Source organism: Phyllostomus discolor, chromosome 3, assembly GCF_004126475.2.
Source record: "Phyllostomus discolor isolate MPI-MPIP mPhyDis1 chromosome 3, mPhyDis1.pri.v3, whole genome shotgun sequence".
Lineage (NCBI taxonomy): Eukaryota > Metazoa > Chordata > Mammalia > Chiroptera > Phyllostomidae > Phyllostomus > Phyllostomus discolor.
The window spans coordinates 7,993,771-8,008,330 of NC_040905.2; the positions used below are offsets into that span (position 1 = coordinate 7,993,771).

General features: G+C 52.2%; 1 protein-coding gene across 1 annotated transcript; it reads right to left on the reverse strand.

The window, feature by feature from the left end:
- Nucleotides 1–343: 343 nt before the first annotated feature.
- On the reverse strand, nt 344–11,985 carry PTGER4 (prostaglandin E receptor 4). Its single transcript, XM_028518418.2, has 3 exons — nt 11,375–11,985; nt 9,977–10,904; nt 344–2,364 (listed from the first exon to the last, which is right to left on the reverse strand). The coding sequence occupies exons 2-3, from the start codon at nt 10,856–10,858 to the stop codon at nt 1,762–1,764; spliced, it is 1,485 nt and encodes a 494-aa protein (XP_028374219.1). The 5' UTR covers nt 10,859–10,904; nt 11,375–11,985; the 3' UTR covers nt 344–1,761.
- Between the last annotated feature and the right edge of the window lie 2,575 nt (nt 11,986–14,560).

Genomic DNA, 14,560 nt, shown 5'->3' on the forward strand with positions numbered 1-14,560 from the left:
TCAGCGCCACCTAGGGGCTTTCTAGAAATGGGCACAACCCCTCAGGGCGACTGCCACCTGCCGCAGCATGAGGACCGCTGAGCTAGAGACTCTACCAGCAGGAGGTGACTCCGTGTCTCCCGCCACCCGCACATGCCGGGGATTCTGCGCGTGCCTCGCACCTGCGTCTGGGTTTCTAAACGCCGTTCTCCACTGAGTAGATCCAAGGCTTCGTCCTGTTCTTGCACCTGTCCTCTAAATTGGACATTATGTCAAAATAAATTAAAAAAAATTCCAATTGGAAAAGGTACAAAAGATAACCCTGAAACCAACAGAAACCAACCCGTTCTCCAAAACCAAGACGACAAAACTCAGATTGAGCCTATTTTATTTGTCATAATCTCCAAAATAATTTCAGTTGGTACAACTGCTTCTTTAAACCGTTATCAGTATCAGGCTCAGAATTGAACTACAACCAAGCGATTCACAAAAAACACTGTTAAGCAACAAAACATGCTTAATGTTTCTTTGAGAAGGTTTCCTTCACGTGTGTGCACAGCATCACGGGGCGCGACACAAAGCTGTTAGATGCGCGGACCCTGCGTGCCCACGCTCTGCACCCCTCATTCTTCTTATTTCTGTCTTCGATCTCCCCTTGTCCCGTGAGACTCTGCTAGGGTCTGGGAAAGGCTCGTTTCACCAGCCCTTTCCCGTCTGGACGTAAGGGTCGTTCCCGGGCACGCAAATCTGTCTTCCTCTGACATTGTCGTGGGTCTTCTAGCTCCCTCTCAGGAGAGTAAACCTGTGCACAGTTTCCGGGGGGAAACAGGCTGCTTAGATGTTTTACTTTTATGTTGTACAGTTCCACTGTGGGTACTTATTACAGACTTTTCAAAATTTTATGTTGACATTTTAAAAAGTACCACTTGGCGGGGACAGAAGTAGAAAATATCGGCCAGCCAGCACGTTGGGTGCCCCAGAAGTCAGTTTTCTGGATGAATGCATGTAGTCAGCAACTGAACGTTTTTCGCGGCATTCTGTGTAGCATGAGAACAAACTTCAGCATTCTGGACTGGAATTTGCATGTCTTCAATAGTATTTTTCCTTATTCCTATAACCGTACTCTCTCTTGTAAAAAAAAAAAAATCTGTATCCCCTTCATAGTGAGTTTCACTGAATTTTCAACACCTTGGCCTGAACTTGTCTATGAAAACCACCCCCTCCAAAACCAAACATCTATAACTTCAGCTGGTTATACTGGGAATAGAGGGGTTACCATACTTTTATTATACCTTGTATTAACAATAAACCTTCTCATAGAGAAGAAAATACTTTAAATACCTCAAGTCATATTTACAACAATAAAATTCACATTTCATGCTTTAGTGAGACGCTGAAATCACCCCTAAGGTGGTTCTCACAGTCGCCGGACCCAAGCCCTCCCACCCTGGCCGGCCGTTGCGGGCCAGGGGCAAAGCCCCTGATGCTATGAGCACAGCGAGACTTCAGCCAGCGTCCTGTCAAGTAGAAGACGAAGGGCCGATCTCGGTGACCAAGCGGTGACCGCAATCCGCCCTGGAGAGGGCCCCCCGTGATGGGTTTCAGGCCACAGGAGCCGCGCGAATCAACGTGATTGTAAAGCGCTCAAAAAGCAGACTTCCTTTCCGGTGAGTCGCGGGACGAAAATAGCCCTTCTGAGCACAGCTACACCCTTCACTTTGTGTCTATTGCACAGGATTTTAGAAGCTTCCAGAAACAGTGCGGCATTGCTTTGCTTAGCTACTATATACACTTCTCCGAGAAGTTCAGTGTTTCGTTGGGAAACGGGACTTGCAGGGCGCTGCACTTGGCGCCGGGCCCCGCGCTGCCCCCAGCCTCGTCCACCAGCAGGACGCTCTCCGAGTCCTGCCCCTGCGAGGAGGAGTCCGACGTCTCCGAGACCCGCAGAGTCCTCAGGGAGGTGGTGTCCACCTGGGCTTGGGGCAGGCTCATGCTGGGCACGCCGGGCAGCAGGTTCCCGCCGCCGCCGCCGGCCAGGCCGTGGTCACTGAGGTCCGGCAGGTACAGGAGGGTCTGCGACGTGCTGCTGACGTCCCGCAGCTCCCGGGACAGGAAGGAGCGCGAGTGGCCGGACACGGCGGAGGAGGTCCGGCGGCTCTCGGAGCAGTGCTGGCCCGGGAGGTCTCGGCGGGAGCCTCCGATGCGGCAGAAGAGGCACTTGATCTTCTCGATGGCTTTGCTGAGCACGGTCTTCCGCAGGAGGATGTATATCCAGGGGTCCAGGATGGGGTTCACCGAGGCGATCCGGATGGCCTGCAGGTCCGGGTTTCTGCTGATCTCTCGCACTAGCTTCGGCTGGTACAACTGGTTGACGAACACGCGCACCTGCACCAATGACACGCCCACAGTGAGATTTTAACAGAGATCCACTGGGAACACATTTGCACGCACTGTTTAATTTAGCAATTGCGTTAGGTGACAGCCCTCTTTTCTGGTAGTAACTGCCCCCCACCCCCAAAAAGCAGCATGAGCCTCAGACAGGCCACAGACTGAAATTATACTTATGCTTCAAGTTCGCATAACTTTAAATAGTTTTTTTTTAAAGATTTTATTTACTTATTTTTAGAGAGGGAAGGGAGGGAGGGAGATAGAGAGAGAAACATCAATGTGCAGTTGCTGGGGGTCATGGCCTGCAACCCAGGCATGTGCCCTGGCTGGGAATCGAACCTGGGACACTTTGGTTCCCAGCCCACGCTCAATCCACTGAGCTACGCCAGCCAGGGCAAATAGTTTTGTATCTATCTTGAGAATATCTCTCCTAGATCAAAGATGTGTGCGTGGGTGACATATACATCAAGTTCCCCTGAGGAGCATTTTATTAGCTTCATTTCTGCCAGCGTTTTCAAGGTTTGGTCATTCCAATGAAGTCATCCACCGACTTCGATTTCCCCTATTCCAGCTGCCCTTTGCATATTTAAATAAAACCCACTTTGTAAGTCAACGAACCATCTAGTCATCACAGACAGGCAGGCCTAGACATTCCTTTACTGCAGCGGCCAGAGAGAATGCGGGAACAGCCAGCATCTGAATCTCCTGTGATCCAGAATGACCGGTGTGACGCTGCGAGTTTTCCTGGGAGTCTGTTCCCCAGGCATAATGAACTCTTCCTTTAAAAACCCGCCCCGGTCTTTTCCCTCTGCCTGCATTTCTCATCTCTTTTCCCTCTGCCTGCATTTCTCATCTGAGTTGTCGCATCCGCCGCGAAACCAGCTCTCCCAGCCCAGACCGCTCCCCCTCCCATCCGTCCTGCAGACGGCTCCTGGAAGAAGACTGCTGGGATGCAGATCTGACCGTGTGGCTCAGCTGCTCCAGAGGCTCCCTGCTGCTTGCCAACCCAGTCGTGTGGTTTAGCTCAACAACTCAGCTCACCCACTCCATCCTAAAACTACGATCAGAATCCTGCCTTTGTCGCTGGGATAGCAGTTGAGCTGGTGAGTGGCCAAGAGCGAAAAGAGCACTCCAGGCACCCCAGTGGGGATGAGAACTCACTCCTGTGTAAGTCGAGGGGCATCTGGGCCCACCCACAGGCCCACCAGCCAGGGATGGCTTCCGTGAGGCATCTCGGGTTCTTCCTACCGTCCCCTCTGTCGAGGTTCTCTGCTGTGTCTGGGCACTGAGAGATTCATCTCCCTCAGGAAAGGTTGCCGAGACCGTGAGGCTTTGAGGAAACCAGCAAGGCCCCCCACCCCCCACTGTGTTGCCAGCCTGGTCCATGTTGCTCTTCATGTTCCACCAGGCTGGCCCACTTTCTTTCTAACAGATTTTTCCTGGAGATGGAATTACTGATAAAAAGCACGAGGCTTCTATTTTACTCACATCACAGACTATGTTCGTAGGATAAAAGAAATGAGGGATTCAATCAGGCCTTCTCTTCTGTGAGTTCACAGGCTCCAGGGAAAACACCTGTGGCAAGGTTACTAGAACTGGAGACCTGCAGCCGCCAGGGGGCAGTGTTGCTCCACTTGGGACTTCTTGGTCCTGAAGAACCTTCCTAAGAACATTCTGCCCAGCCATCTCCAAGACTCTTCAGAATAGAGTCTTGGTTAAGTCTGAACTTGGCATTTCTGATCTTTTTAACCTTTAGGTGTTTTGTTGTTGGTTGCTTCTTCCTCCACTACCTCAGAGAAAACATGGTTACTAATGAAAGGAAGAGAATTTTTGGACAGTTAAAATGGATATAAAAGGAATGAAATTTGCAGCTATTTAAGGGAATGTATTAAAAGTTAGTATTTTATCTTAAAATTTTTAGGACCTTTTTTAGAAAAGTCAGAGTGTTGTAAAAACATGAATTATGGGCTTTCATAATCCAAGGTGATGATAGGCAAGGAAAGAATCATTTCTGAGCCTTAGTCTGTCCACAGCAGTAATTAATTTTGAATACTGTAGAAGGAAATGAAGGAAAGCCCTACTTAATATAATTTACTTATTTATTTTGACAGGAGTAAAGGATGCAAGTTTATTAGTATTTTTACATGCACAGGAGTTCACAAAAAAGTAACTAAAAAAAGCTCGTATAACCCGTCTTAATAAAGAAGAGAGGTTTTGGGCTTCCAGGCAGGTCAATGTGGGGCAGTAACTAGGGGCTGTATGGGAGAACTAGTGGAAGATAAGTTGTTATTATATTATTATTACTACTGTAAAGTAAGGTTTATGCACGCTCATCTTGGTGCTGGCTCTGTCTCCTGTGATAAGGCTCACTCTTCTCATCCTGGTCCTGGGGAGGAAGGGGTGAGGGAGGAAAATTTATGCCACCTTCATGAAGGGAAATTTATGCCCTGCTTTTAGGCAGATAAGGGCAGGAAACTAAGGAAGCCCTATTTTAGAATTCCATAGTGGGCAGGATTGGGGGGGCGGGGGGGAGGGGGTGGGGAAATGTACAGTTAACACAAGGCTCTGAGCCTGGTCCCTGTTACCATTTCAGCAATGGGGAGTTCACAGGGTAGCAAAAAGATGAGTAGAAAAAGCAACATCTCAAATTCAGGTGAACAAACAAACAAACAAACATTCTTAGAAGTTGGTGAAATTATTTGAAAAGAATCAAGATGCTGAGTTAGGCTTTGCAACATGTTCTCAACGGAAATTGATTTGATGTACCAAAAAAAAAAAAAGACAAAGATGAACATAAACTCTATGCACTTTGTAACATTTAAGAAAGCAGAGCAATCTCTGCCTCCCTGTAAAGGCTACGTCATTTGTTCTTTCCAAAGAGGGACCCCCCCAGGTTCAGAGGGGACTGTCCACAGCGGTGTCACGTGGGCAGGCGAAGAAAGCACTTGTCTGGCATTCGTGTCCAAGGGCCCCGATACGCTACACAAGTAAGCCCGCCCCGGGTGGTTTTCAGTGTTGGGAGAGCGTGCTGCTGCTGCTAAAAGCGGAACCTCCGAGTCAGGGGGTGGGGAAAACACCGTGAAACACTCACCAAATACAAACAACCTGCACAATCTCTTGCACTTTTAAAAGCGAGTCAATTTTCTTAATAGCTGTGGATGGGCACAGATGGTTTACTGCTCGTAGCGGCCTACCTGACAATATTCTCAACTCCTTGAGATTATTGACTAGAGGTGAGGGCGCAGGAGAAAATGTGATGACTTGGACAGAGGGTGTGATGGCAGCCAAGGTACGAGGAGGCTGTCTGCTGTAGAGTGACATGCCCCAACGTCAAACAACCTGTGTTCAGACCCTGGCTCTGCTCCTGATCATGTACGCAGAAACGATGAAAGCACTTAGTGAAATGGCTAACATATAACGTATGGGCTGGCTGCCGTCCCTCTTTTGCTAACCCATGTGTAGCTGCTCGGTCGCTGTGGAATAATATATCAAGAATGTGAAAACCACAGCACAGAGGTAGCTTTCGGGTACAGTAATGACACCGTATCAAAAACACGCACTTCCTGTTTCAGAACAATCGGTTGGCAGGGAATGTCTAATTGGAAAGGAATGCTGCAGTGTGGATGAAGCTGATTTTTAGTAATTGACTGTCCAGGTAGAAGTGCTTTTCAGTAAGGGACAAGGTCCCGGAGCTGGATGCGGGCATGCCTGCTCGTTCCGTTCCACGCACATCGGAGGAGGGACCCGTGTCAGACTAGGACTCACCCACAGCCGCCCCGTGAGTTGCACAATAAGAGGAATTCTCCATCTGCAGCTGAGGCAGCTGAAGTGTACAGGGAGCAAAAACACTGACCGGCCGCATTTTCTTCCCACAGCTTTTTTTCAATGAGACGCCGGCTGTGGAAATACTTATATGTTATTCCACGGTCCTCAAGGTGCAACAAAGAGGTCTGCAGTGTTACGTTATGGCTAAAAAACTGCTTTTGGGAGTTGCTATTTTTTAAAAACTCAGCTCAGTATACTTGAAAAACCATGCGATCCTTCAGGTTCTGCTGGCATGGCACCCACATCTGTGGCACTCTTGTAGCTAAAGCTGTGAGTTTCACCCATCTGAAAGCCCCTCAGGAGTCTGATGACCCCCTTTCCACTTTGCCCGCAGGACACAGAAGCATCTGTGAGGCTTCCTCCTGCCCTGATGCACCTTTGCTAATCAGCGCTGGGGAGCGCTTTACCCACGCAACCAGTTTTGGGTAAGCAACCAAAAACACTCACAGGAAGAAGCTCGTTTCCTAAAGACCTAAGTTTCAGGCACGCGATAAACCAAATTGGCCGTTTTACCCCTAACACAGATAGGTACTGGCTGCTTCAGAGTAAGAAGAAAGAAAAGAAAAGAAGCAAGTAAACAATGGACACGGCAGTGCTTACGCGGGGGAGGTGGGGAGGGGAATGCCTTTCCAGATGCTGTAGTGTCACCGTTCAGTTCCGAGGCGGAGACTTCATCATCACTGTCATCTTCACACTAGTACTGGGAAACGTGGGCAACAGGGCTGATCTAAGCTACAGCATGTAACACCGGACCTTATGAGGCTGCCTTGCTTGCATATTTCTAAAGAATACTATCCCTCTGATTTCTCTTAAGTGCAGACGCTTTCATTTCTTCAGCGTCTCCTGTACTTAAACAGAAACAAAAACAGAAACTAGAAGCACCTTCCCACTAAATCTTGTCACATAATGTCGCTGGTAGGTTGTACTCACACCTTCTGTTAAGTTGATTGTGAGTCACTTTAGGAAATCTTGCAAGTTCAGCACAGTTCCTTGGATGCATAACTAATTGCCCGACTTTTCCCGTTTCCAATCCGAGCTCTCTTTATGAGACAGACATATTTTGGATAACAAAGTAATATTTACTTTTTATCCTGAACTCTAGATCAACTGTTCTCAAAGAGTCCTTGGGGCTTCCTGTCCCCTGGTGTCCAAAGACGAGACACCTTGGCTGTTCTGCAGCTCGACTGTGTCAAACTTTCTAAAATTCCAAGTCAACTGTATTATATTAGCTCTACTAGCCTTTCCAAGCCTTTAAAATGCTCTGAAGGGTTCAATTTTCCTCGAATAGGATTAGCAAACCAACCTGACTTGATAAAGTTAAAGAAAAAAAGATGTTTCCTCAGTGTTTTTTGGAACTGAAGATCAGCCAGACTACTTTATAAGTCAGAGTTCAGAATGTTTGAGCTTCAATTACAATATGAATACGAGTAACATGAAAAGACAAGAAAGTTGGAAATAGAAGCCAAAGAAGATTATAGTTAGGGATGAGTTTCCCTTTTAATTCTTTCGGTAATTGCTGAACTGTGGGTGGGTGGGTGGGGAGTAATCATGCCTATCATTATTGCACGCCATTAATTTACAATTAAAGTGATTCTGAGATGAGATTTTGGTAGCCAAATCTAAAGACGACACACAGAAGCTGTGATCACTTGTATGATTGATTCCACATCACTTACGGAGGTATGCCCAAGTCTCACCCTGTGTGCACGTCCTAGCTGAGCCAGTTTCAGTTTCCAGGGTAAAATGACTTAATACCTACGACCCACTAATGGCTTTCTCTGGAGTGCACAGTGTTCGTTACTTAAACGGTGGTGAATTTGTAAACCACAAATACAGCTCCTGGCCTTTCTTGCCTGCAGCTTCTCCCATCGTTTCAGAGGCTTTGTAAAAACTGGCCCCGCACCCCCGAGCCGGGTCTGCCCCCCTTCAGCCCACAAGATGAAGTAAGCGTTTTATGTCTCTCAAGATGCTGGGAGAAAACAGTTCGTCTGTGACGGTGAAGTAATCAGCAGCTTCGCATGCTTAACCTCCAACCAAAGTACGTTTAAAAAGCATGTGCACGTGGCTAACCTTCTAGCCTAGTTCCTCTCCTCCTTAAAGTGGACGCTCTGTGAACAACAGCCACTCGCTCCGTCATTTACGGTTCTGTACAACGTAAGGCAGAGGCCAGAGCAGGGAGCTTTAGCAGGGGCTGCATCCTGTCTTCCAGAACCCCACTTTATGCCGAGTGGCCGTTACACTCAGTAAAGTACATTTATGTGGCTCAAGTGTGGCTTAACTCTCTAAGTTATATTGGGTCCTGGAGTGGTTTACAGGCCCCTCTGGCCAATGATATTGAGTTCTGTTTATACAAATCGGCAAGAAGCTACTGTATGCTGACCCCAGCCACCTCCGGGTTCCTCCCATGCACAGTTGCCTTTATCAGAGAAATCATGTTTTTATGTTCAACATCCCTGGACGGAATTAATCAGGGAAAGAAAGGATCAAGAGCCCATCACACTTATTTTCTCTCACTCCCAATCAGCACACGAAAGAGAAGTCCTCTCTTCTTGAGTTCATAGCTTAGAATGTCCAGGAATGCAGTGTTTTGGGAGTCGAGAAAACTCTGAAGGAGTTGCTTTTAAGGGAAACTCCAGATAAAGTATTGTGTGCGACTGCCCATTGGTTCCCAGTGCACATTCCATTTTACCCACAGGCAAAGCAGAGGAGAACTAGATAGGCTTTCCACTTCTCTGCTTACCTTTGAAAAGTGAATGCAGAGGCAATTTTAAAGAGGGTGACGTCCTATCAGCCAAGTGTACCCAAACACACACACACTGTCCGGAGGCCACAGTTAGAAGTGTCCCAGAGGGGAGACCGGGCGTCAGGCTGCACCAGCAGGGTTTGGAGGCAGGGAGGTGTGAGCTTGGTCACCAGCTGCAGGGTTTGGACCGACAGTAACGAAGACCACCATCTGTCTCTACTGCACCGTTTCTCTGGGATGGCGCTGTACCTCGCACAGCTGTTCAGGGTGCACGTTCAATAGCCCAGGTCCAGCTGCCTGCCCGGAGGCCCCCCTGAGAAACCTTGCTTTCCTGACCCTACGGAGAGTGAAGGCACCTGAGTCCCGGCCGGCCCCTGTGCAGGAGGTGTAGCCCACCTGGGCACTGAGGTGTGCTCCTAGGTGCGGCATGGCAAAGAGCAGGAACCCAGCTCCATGGTGGGGTTCTGCTAGAGTACTTTAAGCAGGTCACTTCCGATGCCAAGTGAGGGAGGTAGACGAGACCAAACGTGCATTCGTCTTCTTGGGCTAAAACTCTACCGAATCTACCCCCAAACCCTACAGACATCCAAATACCCCAAGCCCCACCACCCTAAGGAATGGCATGCATCAAAGAGACCAGCACCCCTGATGTTTGGGATTCTGCTGTTCACAGTGGGGGTCACGGGGCTAAGTCCCACTGTTGGTTTCCTCTCCACATCTGACAGGGAGGCGGGGGTTCCGGAAGGCTCAGGGTCAATGTCAGACAGCAAGGGATAGGGGCTGTCCCGGGAGAGAGAGGAAATCAGGCTTTCAGGAAGCACCTGCTGCCTAGCGCGTTAGGGACGCGGCCGAAAGGAGCCTGGGCCTGCTCTGAGAGGCAGAGTGTGGGGATCCCAGCCCCGACCTGGAGTTGCTACCTGAAGACACCTCGCCAAGGAACGAAAGCAAGGAGTGGGGGAAGGGGCAAGCAGGGGAGGGAGGCGAAGGGCCGAGGTGGGCGCAGAGATGGGCGGAGCGGGACCCCAGCCCCCGGCCACTCACCACGAGCGGGATGGAGCAGATGAGCACCACCAGGGAGGTGGCGATGAGGAGGATGACCATCTGGATCTCGGCGCCCGCGATGCGGCGGAAGCTCCGGCGGCGGCGAAAGTCGCTGAGGCGCGGCAGGGCGGGGGAGGAGGCGGCCGGGTGGCCGCGGCCGGCGGTGGCGGCGAAGGCCGCTGCGGCGGTGACAGCGTGGTGCTGGTCGGTGCCCAGCGAGGTGCGGCGCATGAACTGGCGGTGCATGCGGAGCAGCGCGCCGCACACCAGCACGTTGCAGAGCACGGTGGCGAGGATGAGGAAGGAGCTGAAGCCCGCGTACATGTAGGAGAAGGCGGCGTGCGCCGTCACGTTGGTGGTCCAGTCGATGAAGCACCAGGTCTGCGGGTACTGCAGCCGCGAGCTGCCCAGGCCCATGTTGGGCAGCGCGCAGAAGAGCACGTTGGACGCGTAGACGGCGAAGAGCGTGAGGCCCGCCAGCCGCTTGTCCACGTAGTGGCTGTAGAAGTAGGCGTGGTTGATGGCCAGGTATCGCTCGATGCTCATGGCGCAGATGATGCTGAGGCCCGACAGGCCGAAGAAGAGCAGGATGAAGGTGCTGTACTCGCACAGAGCCTGGCCGCCGGGCCACTGGCCCTTCATGTATGTGGCGATGGTCACCGGGCTCACCAGCAACGTGCCCAGCAGGTCGGTGACCGCCAGCCCGCACACCAAGGTGTAGAAGGTCGTCTCCTTCTGCTCCTTGCGCGATTTGCATAGTACCACGATGGCCACCAGGTTGCCCACCACCCCGAAGATGAACATCACCGCCGGGATGGTCACCGGGCTGTTCGGGCTGTTCGTGAGCAACGAAGCAGACGCATTGGCCGCGGGGGTGGACATGGTGACGGCCGGCAGCAGCAGGCGGCCTTGGAGTGCGAGGCTGGGTCTGAGGATGGTGGAAGAAAGACACAGGCGCTGTGAGCGGAAATACCGCTTGCAAAGTGTCACGCCCGCGCCCAAGAAACAATGTGCTGATGAGACCAGGGGAACGGCTCGACCCTACTTTGGGAATTGTAGCCACTTGCCAGCTGCGGCTGCTCAAAGCTTCGAGCTCCGGATAACGTCCTGCCCGCAGCACCACTCAACTCGCATTAATATTTATAAGTGGATCCTGCCATTCTCCCCACCCCCCTCCGCCCCCCAACTTCAGTCCGCAGCCAAGCGGAACAAGACCCATCTCAAGGGAAAAGTGGCTCGCTCTAATTCCCGACAGATTCTGAGTCAATCATGTCCTCACTGAAAACAAGTTATGAAAGACAATTTGGAGAGCGCGCCCTCTCCTCCCTGGCTCCTCCGGAGGAGGGGCGCGCCCACCCTCTGCCCACCCTCTGCCCGGCGTCCCCAGCCCCATCTCACCTGCGGTGGCCGCGGCGGTGGCAGCCGCCTGAGCGCGCAGCGTCAAGCCTCGGAGGTGCTGGACTCGCTTCCGACCTGCCCTCAGTCTCGCCCCGCGTGTCGGGGAGCTCGTGGGGCGTTTGCCTGCTCAGACCCGGGTCTCGGTGACTGCCAGTTTTCTGGAACTGGGGTCAGTGTGGCCAGCTTTCAAAAACTTGGGGAAACGGGAAGGGCAGCGGGTCTGGGCTGGGGAAGCCTGCTCTTGGGGTTCTTTCTTTCTTTCTATTTTTCCGTTCCTTCAATGGCGATCCAAGCTTCGTGGAGCCCGCTGGTCCGGTCCGCGGGCGGACAGCCTTCAGGTGCGTGGCGGCGCGCGCAGGTGGCACGGAGCCTCGGAGACTCGGCGGAGACTGCGCTCCCGCGGGCTCCTCCGCGGTCCTGGGCAGCGCGCGCGGCTACCGGGCTTGGCGGCTGCCTCTGAGGCTGCGTGTGGATCCCTGGGGGTGGCTTGATGTCCTCTGGGCTGGACGCTCTGATGTGGGACCGCTCATCTTCTTCCTCTCCGGCAGCCGGGTGGCGAGCTCCGCTCCGGCGGTTCCAGCCGCTCTCAGGACAAACTTTTCTCTGGCTTCAAGTTTCCTTGCGGAGGCGGGGACTCTCGGCGCGCGGCCCGGGCGCCCATTGGTGCCCTTCGGTAGGGGCGGGGCGGGGCGCGCCCTCCTCCGAGCCGCGAGGTAGCGAGGCGGGGCGGGCGGGGCCCCGGGCTGAGTGGCCGCGGGCGGGGTGGCGGGGGGCGCGAGACCGGGAAGCCCCAGCGTGTTCCCGGGCTCCCGTCCTCCTGGCTCCTCTGAACTCGGCATCCCGCGGGGGTGGGGGGGGGGTGGTCTCCTCTGAACCGACCATCCCTAACTCACTGCCTCCCGCCCCGAGTGGGCTGCTTCTCGCACTTGCATAGTACCACGCTGCAAGTCACGCACGCGGGTCGCCACCTCTGGTTGCTGGGATGGATGGGAGGTGCAGTGCCTTAGGACTCCACCTGCAGCGGCTGCGGCGTGCGTGAGCGCGCGCGCGCGCGCGGGGGGCCTCAGGTTAGAACTAGCGTGCGCAGGGCGCGGGGCGGGTGGATGGGCGGCTGGGTACCAGGTTTGGGCGGGGAAGAACCGGAGTCATCCTCACCACAAACGGGGTTTGTTGGCAGTTCCTTTCCCAGGCTGTCGGCCGCGCTCCGTAGGTCAGCCCCAGACACACAAGGAGACGGGACAGCAGCCTCCTCTCCTGGCGCAGGTGGCAGCGCCCTGCAGCTGTGGAGAGGTGGCCCGCAGGGGCCACGTGGGGGAGTTGGCGTGGGAGGGCGGTCTGTCTAACAGCCGAGATCTTCCTCCTCCTCCCGGGAGCTCCGCCCTGTAGAGCCGTGAGGCTGAGCGTCGCGCCTCTGCCCTGGTACACTCGCGTTAGACACGTCACCGCGCGAGTCCTTTGAAAGGCTTTTGCGGGCGAGACAGGGATTTGAACTCAGCAGAGCAAGGGAATTATCCAGTCATTCCCTCCATGGCTGACTTTTGGGAAAGCCAATTTGCTCTGCCTTCTTTTCTCTGAGTGATAGTTTGATTTCTTTTCCCGAGGGAACCGTTTTTCTCTAGGCTCATTATTCAGTTCCTCATCTATTTCCTAAAATCAGAACTGAAAACTTAAAAAAAGAGAGAAAAAAAAAGATTATGAAAATGTATGGTGTTATGAAAACCATCTCACCATTTTTTTTAAACCCTAAAGTGGGACCCCGCGGGCCTTCACACAACTTAAATTCCTAGAACGACCTCTTTCCTTGTGCCCTGTACACACACTTCAATATGGTGTATTTCCTCACGGGGTAAGTAACGTGCTTTCTGTGTGTGGTAAGCAGGCACTGAGACCTGGAAGGCTATTTCGTGAATGAACAAACCCAAGAACGCGTCTGGTTCTCCAGTTCCTCTCCCAGGGCACAGTGACAAATGAGAAACGCATACACGAAGAGGGCATTCCGGGCGTCAGCGGCTGGACAGGAGCCGCCCAGACGCACACTGACTTGTGTAAGGCAGCGTGTGCACATTCTATTGTTTATGCTGTTTCCTCGTGACCGTCGGGGATTCGGAAGCAAAAACACGTTTATTGGGCAGCGTGCAAAGAAGGGTGGTGCTCAGTCCATTTCTCAGGGTCCTTTCTTCGCCACCACTGCGCCCGTTTCTGTTGGCCGTGTCTCCTCCCAGCAGGAAATTCTACGAGCTGTCGAGCTGTCGCACTGAACACAAACCGGCTCTAGAAGAAGGAAACCGCACTCTCTACCCCGGTTCTCCCCTAACCACATTGCATCACTGACGCCCAGTCAGGTGGTTGTCAGTAAGTCCGCCCAAAGGGGGTGGGAACTTCTGCTAATAAAAATATCTTTACCGTGTTGCTAAAGTGGGAAACGATCGGGACTGGTACTTGTAGGTTTATCACGATAGGGTGTAGTAAATATAAAAACTGAGGCACGCTGCGGAGATAATTACGTGTAGTAATCTGAGATAGTAGATCATGCAGGTTTTAGCACGGCATGGACAGACTGCGCTTGTTATTGATGGAGGAGTTTTTCTTATCAGTCCTTTAATTTTTTTCCCCCCACAATAGCTTGAGGAAGAGGAAGAGAAATAAGAATCCGGGACACAAGACTGAAAAAAAAAATGCAATGAGGTTCACCTATATCCTCTTTTGGTGCATGTTTGGGCTTCTTAAAGCTTCCGTGCAGCCCTCAGAAGCAGAAGGCGAAGATTTGGGAACCAAACCTTCTTCGTCTGAAAAGCCGGGACAGGGCAGTCCTGTTTCCCTGCACACTCTGCCAGGAATCTGTGTTGCAAAAAGGGAATGAAGAATTTGCCACGATTGTGTGGAAACTGTTTGTCGCTGTTTGTGTATTTTCAGTGAAGAAGCTTTTATTCTAAACATTGCTTTCCACCCCCCCTGCAGCTCCCACATCAATCCCTACTTCTCTGCACTGGGAGACCTTGGTTCGGGTCCTTAGAGTTGTCATTAAATCCTCTCTGAAGGCTTGAACTCGTCCAGGAATGGCCCAATGGGTCAGTTTGATTGCTCTTTCCTGGCTCATGGCTTGACCCCTCTTCTGAGTGAGCACCATAAGGGGAGGCCCAGACACGTCCCCTTTGACTAGGTCCGATTGTTGTTGGGGCAGAGGAA

Bases quoted from the DNA above. Each gene is read 5' to 3' on its own strand.
- PTGER4 (XM_028518418.2), bottom strand. From the start codon at position 10,858: ATGTCCACCCCCGCGGCCAATGCGTCTGCTTCGTTGCTCACGAACAGC. The intron at 2,365-9,976 runs GTGAGTGGCCGG...TCATTGGTGCAG, and splicing joins TCTGCTCCATCCCGCTCGTG to GTGCGCGTGTTCGTCAACCA.